At 37.5% G+C, this 19,056-nt stretch overlaps 1 protein-coding gene across 1 annotated transcript in view; it reads left to right on the top strand.

Moving 5' to 3' along the window:
* MDFIC2 (MyoD family inhibitor domain containing 2) overlaps positions 1 to 19,056 on the top strand; it is a 111,689-nt gene that overhangs the window by 48,302 nt on the left and 44,331 nt on the right. The window contains exon 3 of the mRNA XM_073901772.1: positions 10,465 to 10,503. Coding sequence (XP_073757873.1) covers positions 10,465 to 10,503 — 39 coding nt within the window. The remainder of the gene's footprint in view (positions 1 to 10,464; positions 10,504 to 19,056) is intronic.

Genomic DNA, 19,056 nt, shown 5'->3' with positions numbered 1-19,056 from the left:
TTTGTTATATCCTGTCCATCTCTGATTACAAATTGACACTTTGTTTAAGCTCTCATTACCTCTTGCCTGGACTACTGATTTTAAGAATCCAAACATTGCTCTTCGAACCTATCTTGTCCCTTCCAGTCTGCTGCCAGCATTGTCTTTCTCAATTTGACCATATATTTTCCTACTTTAAATTCTCCTTCTTATTATGCATAAGGTCTCCAAGTTCTGAGTTATCCATATTTCTCAAGTCCTATTTCCTGGAATTCTTTCTACCCTGAACCTTACTCTCCAAACGACTTTGCTTCTAATGCAGCTTCATGACTCAACACTCGTAATTGTTGTGCCCTCTACATAAAATGTGGTTTGTTTTGTGTGTGTGTGTGTGTGTGTGTGTGTGTGTGTGTGTGTGTGTTTTAATTTTTTTGGCCAGTTGATAAATTCTTTCTGAACCAAACTCAAGCATTACCTCCCCAGTGAAGACACTCTTGCAATTGCATCATATGTTTGGTAACATTCTACTTGAGACCATGTCTTCACAATATCCTATGTCTTTATAGCACATTGTTACAATGCACTGCAATCATTTACTTCCTCATGTGTCTCTCCCATTAGACCATGAATCAAAAAGTCCTGAGATTATGGGGCATCTGGCTGGCTCAGTTGGTAAAGCATGTGACTCTTGATCTTGGAGTTGTGAGTTTGAGCCCCACATTGGGTGTAGAGATTACTTAAGAAATAAAAAAATAATTAAGAAAACAAACAAGCAACAACAAAGAATCCTGAAGTCAGAGTTATGGTTTAGTACTCCCATTGCCCAGCAAAGTGCCCAAATATAGGAGATACTTGATAACTGTTAGTCTAGCTCTCTTCTATCAGCCTCCTCCCTACCCTTTAAGTAATAAAAAGATGGATTAAATCAGTTTGTTTGGATTTTTATTCTGACCATTTTAACTGAAAATTCTACTTTATTAATGTAATGTCTAATCTAAAAAGAAAAGAATAAACTTCTTTTCACCACACACACACACACACACACACACACACAGATATTTACACTTACAAAAACACAAACTTGATGTTATTTTTATGCTTGATGGATACTTCTAGTTTCTGCTTTCTTGATAACCAAAATCCTATGTGTTTGTAACCTTGAGTCTTCTTTAAGGCTCTATCTCACTCTGCTTCTTGTTACACTCACTCCACACCTCTCTCACTTTATATTTCCTTGGGAAATGTCCATAGCATGTATACAATAAAAACAAAATTAATGACAATGAGGAGAAGGATGAAAAGACTTACTGTTTGCTATTAAAGCATCATAAAATTCCAAGTTTCAAAAGAGATGTAATTTTATATATCACAATTTTAACAAAATGGAGCTGCAGCTTGGGTCTGCACTTCAAAATTTGGCACAGTACCTAAGATAAAAATTCTTTATATTTAAAGTACTTTAAGAAAATTCTTAACTCCTTCATATAGTAGATCATATATATTATATAATAAAGAATATATATGAAGTGCTCAAGAGTATAGATCAATTTCTCAAGTTTAATGTTTCTATAATATACCTTTCCTGGTGGGGTTAAAAAAATACTTGACTAATTCTCCCCATCTCCAGGAGAATGACCCTGAACCATCCAGACTTAATCTAAGAAATACTTGTAAGAAACACTGCCAGAGAAATGCTGCCTATACATTAGCACTAAAATGGTATGACATTTCACCCTGTGTATGCTGAGGAATATCTCAAAATAGAAATTATAATGTAGAGAAAAAAATATCATTATGTGTGAAAAAGGAGGAAAAGGCAAAAAGGCTAGAAGAAAGGAGAAAAAATAAATTCAATGGTCAAAGAATAAACTCACTGAAGCAATGTGGATTGAGCTCCTACCATCTGCTTGGCACCATACCTCATTCTCAGGAAAATAAATTTTAAAAAATTCTTTATCCTTCATGGGTAGTCAGGGAGACAGGTATCCACCAATTATAATGATATAACTTGAGTCTTATATTGTTCAAGAATATTCTGCCCAGGCCCTCTAGTCACAAATTTTTTAGCAGTCATGTCTAAATCAAATATTATGAATTACTATTCTATAAGGAGGAAGAGTTTTATAAAATCTTAAGTTGGTAAGCTTGTTTTAAATGCAACAAAAGATAAAATGCTGTGTTTTTTTCCCCTCTAAAAACTTTCTTTACCCCAATCATAAACTACTTTCTAAACAGTACACAAAGCCTTGCTTTTATAGTTAGGATTGCCAGATTAAATAGAGAATGCCTCATTAAATTTAAATTTCAGATAAATAACACATAATTTTTTAATATTAAGTATGTTCTACATACTGCATGGGATATATTTCTATTAAAACTTATACATTGTTTATCTGAAATTCAAATTTAACTGAGCATCCTGTATTTTTATTTGCTAAATTTGGCAACCCTATTTTTAGGGGTGCCTGTCCAATCTTCAGATTCTTCACTCTAAGTTTACTGTGTAAGGTTTTAATGGATACAATGGATCCCACAGTGACTGCAATACAAAGCAGGCTACTAGACCTTGTGTTTACAACAGCACTGTTTTTCAAGTATGCAGACTCAGACAATTGTGTTCCCAGATTTCCTAAACTGTTTCTGGTTTATCACACGGTAACAAAGTGTGACCTTTATCCTTTTCTTCCTCCTGAAGAAAACAGAAATTTTCTAAAGGGGGAAAATTTTCAAAAATTAAAAATGACTATGAACTATTCTAGAATCCTAAGGCTGTCAATACTTTATGCTTTGAAATAGTTGCCATGGTTCACCCTAGAAGCATCTGCATATTTCTGTGGGTTTTTTTCATGGTGTGTAGTGAACTTTGATATCTTTGGGGAATAAAAGAACTCTCTGTCTATCTACACATATATATTTAACAATGCAAGTTATTGTTATATAAATGTAGGCTGTTGTCAATTTCAGTTCCCTGCCATATCAAAAGAACAAAGCAGGCAGGAAGAGTAAGAGGATGATCTAATATGCCTACGCTAATAACAAAGCCAGTGTCCTAAATTGGCAATGGCAGCCCTCTTCTGCGGAGATTGTTTTTAACACCAGCAGTAGACATTTAAAAAAATTGGATGGTGACAGGAAGAGTACATTTTAAATTGTCAACCTTCATGATGTCCTTTTGAAGAATAGCAATTACATAACTCAGGGAGCTTTATTTTGCATTTGAAAAATATATATATATATATAAAACAGTTTGCAGTGTTATGCAAGACTCCATATTCAGAATTCTTTGTAGAAATCAAAGTTACTTATTCTTTACTGTAATCATTTGTCCTTTTATTACCCAATTGTTAGTTAAGGTTAAAATCAATATTGAGTATTAGTACAGAATGAAAAGTGTTTTCTATTTCAGTTATTAACAAATCCACTTAAAGAGGCTGTCAACCATGTGGTATTTCTTAATCATAGTCGAGGTCCAGTTTGTAATTTCCTAAGGGTCACCCACCTTTCTTCTTCTCTATGCCATTAAAAGAGTCTGCTAATAATATTGTAATATTTTGCTGAAGTTTTAAGTTGCTTCCTCTTAAGCAATGAGAGGAAAATCTTATGCAAAAGTAATTTTATATCACCAAAATGTCATTTGGTCTTTTTTCTTCCTAATTCTCTTCTTCTTTTGAAATAATTTTAGTGAAAAAAATTCTTATAAAAATACAGACCTAATGCCAAGAGAAATGCATCACAAGTACCCTAAATAGTTAATGTATTTTCTAAATGAATGATTTAAAATAGCTATTAAAGGAGAGGAAATGAGCTTAGGTTTCTAGTAATGACTTCTCCTCTTCAAAATGAAATCTGTAAATCCCTGATTGCAATTCCAAATCCCCAAAGGACCAGCAGTTCTGGGACCAGGGCTCACTGGCTTTATGTCTAATAGCACCAGATAAGTAGCATGATTTTTATATATGTAATTTGGGAAAATATTCAGAATTTATAGACCTGGAGACAATTTATGAATGAATTTCCTTTTTAAAGTACATTATTCTAAAAATCAACTTTTCCACCCAAATTGCAAGCAGAGCACATAGGAATGTGAGAGGCATGGGTATATACGTACAGAGACATATGTATATGTATTTATATATGCATGCACACACATGCACAAAATACAAGTAGCATCTTATTCATAAGAGCATAATGATTTAGGCTGTGATTGTTAATAAAAATGCATTTCTAAGCATCAACTTTGAGTCTATTATTCTAAGTTAATTGCATTTGCCCTAAAGAGACTTACAGCTGGCTGCCAGCCTGTTTGTGTCAGTTTCATTTTATTCATCAGTCAATCCTGTCTTTTTATATCCCATATATTGATCAAATAGATTTGTGAGCATATCTCCCCAGCTTTCACAGCATTTAAAAAAATAAAGAATAATCTCGATATTGTTATCAGATGAGTTTGATTACTTCATTTGTTTGCATGTTATCTTAATTGCTATTTCAGTAGCACATAGATGCCCTTTTGACAGGCCCATAAGATTGCCATTAAATTTAACAGATGTAACACTCAAGGAGACACTGAGAAAAAGTTAAACGAAAGTTAAATGTATAAATCTACACTGCAGTGGCATCCCAGAACAGAGGGTGCTCATCATGGTGAACGTTATTTCTCTACTGGAGTGCATCACAGAGTAGAAAGCATCTTGTTAAAATTCGTCCTCCAAAGAGGTGTATTATTAGGTGGTGAAGTGGATTAAAGAAATAAATGGGCACCATGTTCCCATTTGAGCCAAAGAAAACCAGAGGGGGAAGGGAAGAGCAGGGAGGTTAGGGTAGAAAAGTAGTTAAGGTAGAAAATCTGAGAAGAATTAGAATCCTCCTTATGTGAGTCAAGTTGCATAGAGGAGAGATAAAAGGCATCACGGGGTGAGGAGATAATTAGCAGATCAGAAGCAAAGCAGTTAAAAGGTGACCCTTACCTCCTCTGTTACTCAGTCTAAGAAACTATAGACAATTATTACAGTATTTTCTCCAGGGATGTGTGATACAGTTCCTCCACATATCCTCCAAGATACAAAGCTCTCTCAGCACTGTCATTGCATTGCTTGAGTTCAGGGCTTTTTATGGAAATTCCTTTACATCACGCCAGCCTTGTCTTTCAGCCTTGCCTTAGATCAGTGATTCTCAAATGGGGTGATTTCACACACACCCCCAGGGGACATTAGGAACACCTGGAGACCTTGGGGGAAGGTGCTCCTGGCCTCTGGAAGGTAGCCAGGGATGCTGCTACACAGCTCACAGTGCACAGAGCAGTCCCCCACAACAAAGAATTATCCAGCATCAAGTGACAATAGCGCTGAAGTTAAGAAACACTGCTTTAGATGGATGACTGAAATGCACTTAAAGCTAGAAAACAAAACTACATCACAGTTTAGCAGCAGTGCAGTGAGTAGGATTTAAGCAACTCTGAGAGGCAGAGCACAGTACAGCTGCTGCACAAAGAATTTCACACTTGCCTATTAAATAATACAATTCATTACCTAGACCCCAGGAACAGTTGAGCAGAATACAACCCCAATTTTGAGGAGAACAAAGAAAAATGAAAATCATTGCTTGATAGGAGACATTTCAAAGACCTCCAAGACAAACCAACTGAAAAATCCCCAATAAAAAGACTCAGCAAGAAAATTGTGTCACAGCCCCTAATCCTCAACAGACCTTAACAAGATGCTCATGAGCCAAAGACTCATGTCTGCAGAAGACAAAAGACATAGGAAGCAATGTAGTCTAGAGAAGGATTATCATTGAGAGGCAGGAGAAAGATAAAACATATTCCTCAACCTTACAATTAGAATTCCTAAAAATAATAACCACAAATGTGGTAAAAACCATGTCATGATTACTGTTATATCTTTCTGCTCCTGGGCAAATTAATATTTAGGTTCGGCCTGGGACAATATTTTTAAACCTTTATTTTTGATGGATGCTTTTTACCCCACCTGACTAGACACCCCTGCCACCAAACCAGTCCCTGACACAGATGGCCAAGACATTTGCTTTTTCAAATACTCCATATTTCCACAGCCACCCACCAGACAAAAATTAGATTACCAATGCTTGTGTAAACTTTCCAAGCTCTGACACAATAAGATTCCAGGAAATGTACATGCACGGCTAAAAGCAGCATTATACATAATGCACTGTAATTCCAACAGACAAGTTGCTATCTTCGATAGATACACACATTTTCCATGCCAAACACATGAACGTCAATACATTTTTCTCAAGTTAAAATGGAAACCATTTAACAGATATAATGGGCACAATGAATTTCATTTTGCATTACTAATGCAGCAGCAGTGAAGGAGGGAAGCTCTGGCAAGGATTGCAATGAGACCAAGAAAAACAGGAAACAACTTAGAAGCTGTCATTGCTGTCCAAGTTATTGCCCCACAGCATGGTCATGGAACCTAAGGGATACTGAAATTTCATATCCTCAAAAATCTAATTCCACATAAACAAATTTTCTGTTTATAGGGAGAAAAAGTAAAATGTGGACATTTATGCAAAAAGAGCAAGAGAGTGTCTCCAGGTATTTTTCCCACCGTTCCTGGAGACATGTTACCCTCTATTCAGGAGTATAAAGGAGAAACATATCCCCCCAACACTCTTTTTCATCACTGTTAGAAAAATGGCAAAAACAGGAACATACATCATTGGCCCTTACCCTTATTTCAAGTCTTAGTGGCATCTTACTTTATTCAGTCATTGCACACTGAAGGATTTTTTTTTTTTTTGGTGCTATCTACTAGATTTAGGTAACAAACCTCTAAAGCCCTAAACAAATGTTATCATACAGTTTAGAAGGAAGGTTTTGAGCACCAGCTTATTGGAATCAGGAAAACCTCGGTTCTAAGTCCATTACCACTACTTACGAACTGAGCGAGCTGGGTCAAATGACTTTGGCAAAATTTCAGTTTTTCCGTCTGTAAAACAGGTACACATTCCCCATATTGATAGGTTTTAGGAAGGATTAAATGGGGTCATGTGTGTAAAGCAGTTGGTATCTTAATGTCCAGCAGCAGCAGGGACGTGATTAAATATTCTGGATTTCCTGGGTTCAAATCCCAGCCTCCACAGCTTCCTGGCTCTGGGAACTTTGGTATGTTAGTTAGCCACACTAAATCTCAATTTCACCTCTGAATTTTGGATGATAATAATGACAATTACTTAGAGGATTGTTGTACGGACTGAAATAATAAATATACAGGGCTTTGTAATCCCTAATACATTTTATTTGTATTTATTCCTTCCATCATATTTACAAAGGGGATATAAACATCTTTCGTATTAGGCTCCGCAATAATGGGGGAAAGTATCTCAAAATGCAAATGTACACACAGAGAAATACTTGGAAAGAAACCAATTGGATGAAGAGCATGAGCCTTTCTTATATTTATCATGTGTTCCAGCAGTGACTTTCCTTTCTTGGATTTTATTTTTGCCCTTAGAAAACAAAAACACATCTCTCCACAGTCAAGTTTTAAAAGTGGAATATGACAGTATTCAGGAAGATCAGACCGAGCAATATTTCCAAAATATCCCCACTCCCAGCAACTGATGACTTTTCCCGCTAATGCTCCATGTGATACCTCATCTAATTACAGCAGTCAATACCATGACAGTCAGTCCCGTGGCTAAAAACATTATGACAGCAAATTGGTTTCGAAGGGTAAAAAATGGTGGACACAAAAAATGAAGAACATCTTTGGCTGTGAAAGGTCAAGATGAGTTAGTAAGCTATTAACTTGGCTCATTTTTCAAACTTTTATGAGAAATATTCAGTGTTTCCAAACTGCTTATCAAGATCCTAATTCTGTCATCTTCCAAGCCTCTATTACTGAAATTTTTAGAATACCACTTAATATCATAATTGTTAAATTACAGTGAGGTGCCCTGAAGGATGAAAATAACTCAAACTTTTAGCTTGTTTCCATCTTCCCATGCAGTAAACTTTTCAAAATGAGGGGCTTCTGAGGTGCACCATGTTTAGCCAGATGAAAGATAAGCCAGATTGGTATGACAGTCAGCAATAGAAAGACAAACAAATTAAGTACTTATAATTAAAGCTTGAGGAATGAAAGAATTCACACTTTCTCAGAGCTATTATTTCAGACAGTCTGGTGTCAGAATTAAAAGCCAACCAGTGCATCTGTTTATATTGCCAAGGATTTTCACAGTAAGAAGGGCTAGGAAACACATATTTTTTAATTAGGGTCCAAATTCCAAAGAACACCGAAAAAAAATAGTATGTCAAAAATATATGTTCTTGTGATTTGTATTGTTCAATGTCTAAACAAAGACAAAAAATTATGTTTCTTCCTTCTCCTTCACAAACACAAGTGAAAGAATTAAAAAAAAAAAAAGTAATTCTGTTGCTTTGGCCACAGACTCCTTTTTCTGTTTTCCTGCTTGCTTCTGGCTTAGCTACTGCTTTTCTTTCGCAGGATGAAATAATATAGGAAAAGCCGATTAAGGAAGGCTTCATTCACACAGAAGGTTCACCAGGATGGCTTAGTTACCAAGCCTTAAAAGCTGAATTACAATGGCCACCTAAAATGACCATTTTACACTTTAAAGTATATCATTTATTTTAAAAATTCGAGTTAGCTCTTGGCTTATATTGAGCTTTGAATTAAAAGAAAGTCCTCTTTAAAATCTATGCTGATGTATAGCACACTGTAGTACTCAAATCTATCACTAACCTATTTTTACCTCTCACCTGCAAAATTGGAAGTATTTCAAATATCACTCTCTTGGTCAATTGGGGGAAAAATCAAAATAAAAAGTAGTATTCTGTACACAAAAGTGAATAGACTTCATTCCCTCATCTATTTATTCAACAAATACTTATTGATCATCTACTATTTGCCATACCCTGGGCTCACTGTTGGGAAATACTGAGTTGAAAAAGACATTACTGCATCTAGCCATCATTGGGTGATCCGATCTCTAACAGGACAAGTACAGGGTTCTAGGGAAGCAGGTGCTGACATAGACCTGAGAGATGATTGGCCCTTATCTTTTACTTGATGGAAGAGGAAACCAAGATTTAGAAAGCTTGAGCCACATAATCACAATGCTCTGTAGTGGAAAAATCACAGGACTGGAAGTCACGTCTCCAAATTCAAATCTTGTACTCTCTCTATAGCAATATACTTCACCCCCAAAATGACTACTATTTCCCCAAAACAATAATACCAAGCCATGAAGGTCAAGACAGTTGACTAAAAGTTGGAAATGTGCTTTAAGAACAGAGAAAAGAGTCAACATCTGTCCTAATTTTATGGCATTCCAGATAGTGGAGAAGGACAGGTTAGAAGTCAGACCCCACTAGATTCTAATCTTAAATCTATTAAACTTAACCAGATAGGGGACATCAGGCAAGACTGGAACTCTGAAAATCATTTGGATTTTTAAAAAATTTTTCAAATCAGGATAACAATGTTTACATGAAAGGGGTAAATTTCATGAAATAGTGGAATTGAGTAGGTAGTCAATATATATAAGTTCCTGTCCCCTCTTCTCACTGTTGTAAATTTAATAAAACTGATAAAAGACCAGGTCAGCAGAAACCACATTTGTTTCTTGATTTCTAACCAGTCATTTTAGCATAAGATCCAGCCTCCAATTTTAAGCCATTTTTGTAGATCATTTTTGGCATACCTTCACAAAATTAAACATTTCCATTCTGTGAACATTTTGGGAGTTAGAAAGCAGAGACTAAACAATTAAATTTAGAGAATTTCATCACCATACATCCTCTAAAAAGAGATGGGAAGAAAATAGAGTCTGAAGAAATATTTAAAATTAATTAAACCTTCTATATCATTTTCTGAGTCTCTCTCCATTATGAAGCATACAAATTCAACTAGCTTAGGTAAAAGGAATTTGGAGACTCACTTACTTATCTAGGATGTCCATGAGTAGACCAGCTTCAGGAGTAAGTAAATCAAGAGATCCAAATGACAAATTAAGTGCCCTGTCTATACCTTCTTTTCTCAGCTGTTTGGCCCTGATTTAGGCTTTACTCTCAGACTTCTTACCCATGGTGGGAAAGTGGGCTTCTGTCAGTCACAAGCCTACATTATCTTTCCACCTTGCAAAAGAGGAGAGAACCCTCTACGCCCAGCATGCTTATCTCAAGTCACAGGGGACATCCTCACTGGTACAACCTGACTCTCATAATCATCCCACAACAAACTGCTGTGGCTAACCAACGGAGAACGTAGGTTCCCATGTCACTCTGCATAGAGCAGGAAGGGCAAGGCCATTCCACTCAAGCTATATGCAATGGGTCCTTCACCGAAAAGTGGGGTTCTCTTCGCTGAAAAAAAAGGGGAAAGGATTTTGGACACACAAAAACAAAGCAAAACAACAAATACAAAAACAATGGATATCCATGTGAATAATCCTTTTTAATTTCTTTTCCTTTAGGATTATCCAGCTCAATTCAAAATCCTCTTGGAGATCCTGGTAGGTTCATCCCTATTTCTCTGTAACAGCTTTCTATACTGACTGGTAGGTACTGTTAATACAACAGGATACAGGAAGAACTCCATCTTTGTCCACATCCGCAGGACAGCTGATATAACACTGGCATGCAAATCATCAAATATCTGCATTAGTCAAGGCATGCTGAGATATGTTTTTACCTCGAAGGTGCTTATAGCCTATCGATGCATACATGTTAGATCACAAAAAGCTTTAAAAATCATGTATTTGTTTACACAATACATGTATTCAGAATCTACCATACATAGGATGCTATGGCTAGCCTCGTGGGAGTATAAAAACCTCAGTCCCTGTCCTCAAAATTGGGGAATCTCTTTGCATGGAGCACTGGGTGTTATACGCAAACAATGAATCATGGAACAGTACATCAAAAACTAATGTAATGTATGGTGATTAACATAATAAAAAAATAAAAAAATAAACCACAATATTTACAAATTTCTTAGCACATAGCAAACCATCAATAAATCATGGATACCTTAAAAACAAAAAGATATCACTCTAAGCCTGAGTTAGCAATAGAGGACTCCAAGTGTAAGTTCACATTTGAACTGGGTTTTGGAGGAAAATTAGAAGTTTCACTAGAAGGAATAGCAAGAATAGCATGCACACAGAGGCCAACAGAGAAAAGTGTGAAATGTATTTTCTCATTCAGTTAAAAGATTACGCATCTGAGAGGGATAGGAAATAAAAAGCAAGGTAGCTTTTAAGGATTCATCAATAAAATCTGTGTAAATATTGCTTCTGTATGAAGCAATACTATGCAGTAGATCTTCAGGAAGAGGCAGATCTAAATGGGCACTCCTCCAAGACATATTAATAAGGGGAAAATTCCAGCTTCACATTAATACAGTAATGTGCACTTATATAAAGGAAAAATCAAGCATGCATGTGTTCATTAGTGTAGGTAAAATGTCTATAAAAGAGTTATCGTGAACTGATAATAGAAATCATCTCTGTAAAGAATAGTAAGAATGAAGCAAACATCAGTGGTGGAGTGGGGATTTTGCTTTTAGTTTAAACTTCTGTGTTGCTTTTTTTTTAAACAATAAAAATGTATCTACATGTTGCTTGCATAATAAATTGATATTGTTTACATAAAATAAAATTTTCTATTAAAATAAGAGTCAAATTACTAACAGGCTAAGGAGTCTGGTCTTTTAAAAATTAACATTATTGTTTTTGGTTTCAGTGGGGCAGGTAGCTAATAACTCAAGGTACAAATTAGGATGAATAATATTTGCAGGGGGCATTATCTTAGAGCCTATAAACAAATAAGCAGGTAGAATTCTTTGGAGGGTATTACAAATATATAATAGATATATTTTATATGTGTATACATAAATTAAATATACAGGTTAAGCATATATTTTCATATAGGAGGCTATTTTAAATGTACATGTACAATAAGTAAATATACATACTTGTAAATATATAATGAAAATATATGAATGAATAATAAGAGAAGGAAAGAAGACTAGTTCTTTTTTAAACATAGGGATTTAAGGTATCAAAGAGATGTCTTGAGGATGTTATTTTGGGAGTTATCTTAAAGACAGGAAATCTGGATCTGGGGTCACAATAAGCTGAGTCTGATTTTAGTTGAGATTTGGTGGTGATCTACATGAAGATGGTTGGAAAAAATGTATGAGGTCAAAAGGTCCTCAGGGATTAAATGAGGTCATTAAGGGAAAGGGTAAAGGAAACTGAAATCAAGCCTTTGGAAAAGATCATCCATTAAGAGAAGGGGAACAATGCAAGGGTGCAGCAAGATGGCAGAGGAGTAGGAGACCTGGATTTCGTCTGGTCTCAGGAATTCAGCTGGATAGGGATCAAACCATTCTGAACACCTACGAACTCAACAGGAGATCGAAGAAAAGAATAGCAACAACTCTCTGAACAGAAAAGCGACCACTTTCTGGAAGGTAGGACGTGCGGAGAAGTGAATCCGAGGTGATATTCGGGAGGATAGACGACGGGGGAGGGGGCCTCCGTCGGCCGCTTCTGGCAAGTGATAGAGTCGCGGAGCACAAAATCGGAACTTTTAGAAGTCGGCTCTGCTGAGGGACGTTGCTCCAGTGGCTAAGCGGGGGGTGAAACCCTCATGGGACAGTGTGGTCTCAGGACCCTCGGGGTCACAGAAAGACCGGGGGTGCCTGAGTGCGGCAGAGCTCCCAGGTATCGGAGCGGGGAAGCCAGCTGCAGAGACGGAGCAGAGTCGCGGGCTCTCAGCTCGGGGTTGCCATAAACTGTGATCTGCGGCCCAGTCGGGACACTGCTCCTCCAGCAGGGACCCAACAAGCAGGAGATCTGGGGAGACTCCTCTTCCTCCCCCGGGAGGAGCGGCGCAGGAGTGCACCGCAGGGATCTGCTGGGTTTGGAGACTCCACACCGAGTCAAGTGTCAAAGATAGAAACGCTCGGTCACAGGCCAGGTGAGCACAGAGTATGGCTGGAGACCAGGGAGACGGGAGTGACTGACCGCTTTTCTCTGGGGGCGCACTGAGGAGTAGGGCCCCGAATTCTCGGCTCCTCCGGGGCGGAGATTGGGAGGCCACCATTTTCACTCTGGTCCTCCAAAGCTGTACCGAAAGCTTGCAGGAAATAAAAGCTCCCGAGAGCAAACCCGAGCAGATTACTTAGCCTGGACAGACAAGGGCGGGGCAATTCTGCCTCCGGCAAAGACATTTGGGAACCACAGCAACAGGCCCCTTCCCCAGATCAGCAAGAACAGCCAGCCAAGACCAAGTTTACCCATCAATGAGAAAGGCAGAACTCCAGCGCTAGGGGAATACAACACATAAAATTCATGGCTTTTTTCCCATGATTCTTTAGTCTTTCAAAGTTAATTTTTTTAACTGGCTTTTTTTTTTAAAGATTTTATTTATTTATTTGACAGAGAGAGACAGCGAGAGCAGGAACACAAGCACGGGGAGTGGGAGAGGGAGAAGCAGGCTTCCCGCTGAGCAGGGAGCCCGATGTGCGACTCGATCCCAGGACCCTGGGATCATGACCTGAGCTGAAGGCAGATGCTTAACGACTGAGCCACCCAGGCGCCCTAACTGTCTTTTTTATTTTTTCTTTTTCCCTTTTTCAACCAAAATCTTATCAATCCCTTTTTAAAAAAAAAAAAAAACATTTTTATTTTTCATTTTTAGTGTCATATTCTATTCCTTCATAGTAGTTACCTTTATTTTTGGCATATATATATAAGTTGTTCTCTCTTTAAAATTTTGAGATACAGTTTCTTCTAACAGATCAAAATATACCCTAAATCACTAGTGTATGGCTTTGTTCTAGTCTCCTCCCTGATCACATTCTCTCCCCCCCTTTTTTTTTCTTTCTCTCTTTTTTTTTAAATCCTCTTCTTTTTTCAACCAACTTCTTATCAATTCCTTTTATAAAATTTTTTATAATTTTAATCTTTACAGTCATATTCCATCCCTTCATCCTATCAACCCTTATTTTGTACATATGTAAGTCTGTCTTCTTTAAAATTTTGGGAGGCACTTTCTTCTAACAGACCAAAATACACCCAAAATCTAGTCTGTGGCACTATCTATGCACCAGCCTGATCATATTTGATCATATTCTGTTTTTTTTTGTCTTGTTCAGTTTTTGTTTATATTTATTTTTTTCCTTATCTTTTTTTTACTCTTTCTTTTTTCTTTCTTTCCCTTTCTTTTCCCCTGGTTTCAGGTCATTTCTGATTTGTTTAGAGTATATTTTCTGGGGACGTTGTTAACCTGTTAGCATTTTGATCTCTCATTCATCTGTTCTCCTCTGGGCAAAATGACAAGATGGAAAAAAATCACCTCAACAAAAGAACAAGAGGTAGTAACATCTGCCAGGAACCTACTCAATATGGACATTAGTACAATGTCGGACCTAGAGTTCAGAATCATGACTTTAAAGATACTAGCTGGGCTTGAAAAAAGCATGAAAGTTATTAGAGAAACCCTTTTTGGACAAATAAAAGAACTAAAATCTAACCAAGTCGAAATCAAAAAGGCTATTAATGAGGTGCAATAAAAAATGGGGGCACTAACTGCTAGGATAAATGAGGCAGAAGAGAGAATCAGCGATATAGAAGACTAAATGATGGAAAATAGAGAAGCTGAGAAAAAGAGAGATAAACAACTACTGGATCACAAGGGCAGAATTCGAGAGATAAGCGATACGATAAGATGAAACAACATTAAAATAATTGGGATCCCAGAAGAAGAAGAAAGAGAGAGAGGGGCAGAAGGTATATTGGAGCAAATTATAGCAGAGAACTTCCCTAACGTGGGGAAGTAGACAGGCATCAAAATCCAGGAAGCACAGAGAACCCCTCTCAAAATCAATAAAAATAGGTCAACATCCTGACATCTAATAGTAAAACTTACGAGTCTCAGAGACAAAGAGAAAATCCTGAAAGCAGCTTGGAAGAAGAGATATGTAACCTACAATGGTAGAAACATTAGATTGGCAACAGACCTATCCAGAGACCTGGCAGGCCAGAAAGGACTGGCATGATCTCTTCAGAGCACTAAACGAGAAAAATATGCAGCCAAGAACACTATATCCAGCTAGGCTGTCATTGAAAATAGAAGGAGAGATAAAAAGCTTCCAGGACAAACAAAAACTAAAGGAACCAGCCCTCCAAGAAATATTGAAAGGGGTCCTCTAAGCAAAGAGAGAGCCTAAAAGCAGCATAGATCAGAAAGGAACACAGACAATATACAGTCACAGTCACCTTACAGGCAATACAATGGCACTAAATTCATACCTTTCGATAGTTACCCTGAATGTAAATGGGCTAAATGCCCCAATCAAAAGACACAGGCTATCAGACTGGATAAAAAAACAAGACCCATTGATATGCTGTCTGCAAGAGACTCACTTTAGACCCAAAGACACCCCCAGATTGAAAGTGAGGGGGTGGAAAACAATTTACCATGCTAATGGACACCAAAAGAAAGCTGGGATGGCAATCCTTATATCAGACAAATAAGATTTTAAACCAAAGACTGTAATAAGAGATGAAGAAGGACACTATATCCTACTTAAAGGGTCTATCCAACAAGAAGATCTAACAATTGTAAATATCTATGCCCCTAACATGGAAGCAGCCAATTATATAAGGCAATTAATAACAAAAGCAAAGAAACACATTGACAACAATACAATAATAATGGGGGACTTTAACACCCTGAAATGGTGTTGGACTGAAATGGACAGATCATCTAAGCAAAAGATCAACAAGGAAATAAAGACTTTAAATGAAACACTAGACCAAATGGACTTCACAGACATATTCAGACATTCCATCCCAAAGCAACGGAATACAGGTTCTTCTCTACTGCCCATGGAACATTCTCCAGAACTGATCACGACCTAGATCACAAATCAGGTCCCAACCGGTACCAAAAGATTGGGATCATTCTCTGCATATTTTCAGACCACAGTGCTTTGAAAGTAGAACTCAATCACAAGAGGAAAGTCAGAAAGAACTCAAATACATGGAGACTAAAGAGCATCCTACTAAAGAATGAATGGGTCAACCAGGAAATTAAAGAAGAATTAAAAAAATTCATGGAAACCAATGAAAATGAAAACATAACTTCAAAATCTTTGGGATGCAGCAAAGGCAGTCCTAAGAGGAAAGTATATGGCAATACAAGCCTTTCTCAAGAAACAAGAAAGGTCTCAAATACACAACCTAACCCTACACCTAAAGGAGCTGGAGAAAGAATAGCAAATAAAGCCTAAAACCAGTAGGAGAAGAGAAATAATAAAGAGTAGAGCAGAAATCAATGAAATAGAAACCAAAAGAATAGTAGAACAGATCAACGAAACTAGGAGCTGGTTCTTTGAAAGAATTAACAAGATTGATAAACCCCTGGCCAGACTTATCAAAAAGAAAAGAGAAATGACCCAAATCAACAAAATCATGAATGAAAGAGGAGAGATCACAATCAACACCAAAGAAATACAAACAATTATAAGAACACATTATGAGCAACTCTATGCCAGCAAATTAGATAATCTGGAAGAAATGGATGCATTCCTAGAGATGTATCAACTACCAAAATTGAACCAGGAAGAAATGGAAAACCTGAACAGACCTATAACCACTAAGGAAATTGAAGCAGTCATCAAAAATCTCCCCAAAACAAAAGCCCAGGGCCAGATGGCGTCCCAGGGGAATTCTACCAAGCATTTAAAGAAGAATTAATACCTATTCTTCTGAAACTGTTCCAAAAAATAGAAATGGAAGGAAAACTTCCAAACTCCTTTACCTTGATCCCCAAACCAGAAAAGACCCCATTGAAAAGGTGAATTACAGATCTATATCCTTGATGAACATGGATGTAAAAATTCTCACCAAAATACTAGACAACAGGATCCAACAGTACATTAAAAGGATTATTCACCATGACCAAGTGGGAATTATCCTTGGGCTGCAAGGTTGGTTCAACATCCGCAAATCAATCAACGTGATACAATACATTAACAAGAGAAAGAACAAGAATCATATGATCCTCTCAATAGATGCAGAAAAAGCATTTGACAAAGTACAGCATCCTTTCTTGATCAAAACTCTTGAGAGTGTAGGGATAGAGGGTACATACCTCAATATCATAAAAGCCATCTATGAAAAACTTACAGTGAATATCATTCTCAATGGGGACAAACTGAGAGCTTTCCCCCTAAGGTCAGGAACGTGGCAGGGATGTCCACTATCACCACTGCTTTTCAACATAGTATTACAAGTCCTAGCCACAGCAATCAGACAAAAAGAAATCAAAGGCATCCAAATTGGCAAAGAGGAAGTCAAACTCTCACTGTTTGCGGATGATATGATAATTTATGTGGAAAACCCAAAAGACTCCACCCCAAAACTGCTAGAACTCATACAGGAATTTAGTAAAGTGGCAGGATATAAAATCAATGCACAGAAATCAGTGGCATTCCTATACACCAACAACAAGACAGAAAAGAGAGAAATTAAGGAGTCAATCCCATTTACAATTGCACCCAAAGCCATAAGATACCTAGGAATAAATCTAACCAAAGAGGCAAAAGATCTGTACTCAGAAAACTATAAAATACTCATGAAAGAAATTGAGGAAGACACAAAGAAATGGAAAAACGGTCCATGCTCATGGATTGGAAGAACGAATATTGTGAGGATGTCAATGCTACCTAGAGCAATCTACACATTCAATGCAATCCCCATCAAAATACCATCCACTTTTTCCAAAGAAATGGAACAAATAATCCTAAAATTTGTATGGAACCAGAAAAGACCCCGAATAGCCAGAGGAATGTTGAAAAAGAAAAGCAAAGCTGGCGGCATCACAATTCTGGACTTCCAGCTCTATTACAAAGCTGTCATCATCAAGACAGTATGGTAGTGGCACAAAAACAGACACATAGATCAATGGAACAGAATAGAGAGCCCAGAAATGGACCCCCAACTCTATGGTCAACTCATCTTTGACAAAGCAGGAAAGAATATCCAGTGGAAAAAAAGACAGTCTCTTCAACAAATGGTGTTGGGAAAACTGGACAGCCACATGCAGAAGAATGAAACTGGACCATTTCCTTACACCACACACAAAAATAGACTCCAAATGGTTGAAAGACCTCAACGTGAGACAGGAGTCCATCAAAATCCTAAAGGAGAACACAGGCAGTAACCTCTTTGACCTCAGCCACAGCAACTTCTTCCTAGAAACATCGCCAAAGGCAAGGGAAGCAAGGGCAAAAATGCACTATTGGGATTTCATCAAGATAAAAAGCTTTTACACAGCAAAAGAAACAGTCCACAAAACCAAAAGACAACCGACAGAATGGGAGAATATATTTGCAAATGACATATCAGATAAAGGGCTAGTATCCAAAATCTAGAAAGAACTTATCAAACTCAACACCCAAAGAACAAATGATCCAATCAAGAAATGGGCAGAAGACATGAACAGACATTTTTCCAAAGAAGACATCCAAATGGCCAACAGACACATGAAAAAGTGCTCAACATCGCTCGCCATCAGGGAAATCCAAATCAAAACTTCAATGAGATACCACCTCACACCTGTCAGAATGGCTAAAATTAACAAGTCAGGAAACGACAGATGTTGGCGGGGATGCGGAGAAAGGGGAACCCTCCTACACTGTTGGTGGGAATGCAAGCTGGTGCAACCACTCTGGAAAACAGTATGGAGGTTCCTCAAAAATTTGAAAATAGAGCTACCATACGATCCAGCAATTGCACTACTGGGTATTTACCCCAAAGATACAAATGTAGGGGTCCGAAGGGGTACATGCACCCCGATGTTTATAGCAGCAATGTCCACAATAGCCAAACTGTGGAAAGAGCCAAGATGTCCATCAACAGATGAATGGATAAAGAAGATGTGGGAATATTATGCAGCCATCAAAAGGAATGAGATCTTGCCATTTGCAATGATGTGGATGGAACTGGAGGGTGTCATGCTGAGTGAAATAAGTCAATCAGAGAAATAGA

The sequence above is a fragment of the Callorhinus ursinus genome, unplaced genomic scaffold (assembly GCF_003265705.2).
Source record: "Callorhinus ursinus isolate GAN/ISIS: 27379988/994484 unplaced genomic scaffold, GSC_fseal_2.0 scaffold15, whole genome shotgun sequence".
In the NCBI taxonomy this organism is placed as follows: domain Eukaryota; kingdom Metazoa; phylum Chordata; class Mammalia; order Carnivora; family Otariidae; genus Callorhinus; species Callorhinus ursinus.
The sequence above is the reverse complement of the archived record's forward strand: the minus strand, read 5'-3'. Positions and strand labels throughout refer to the sequence as shown.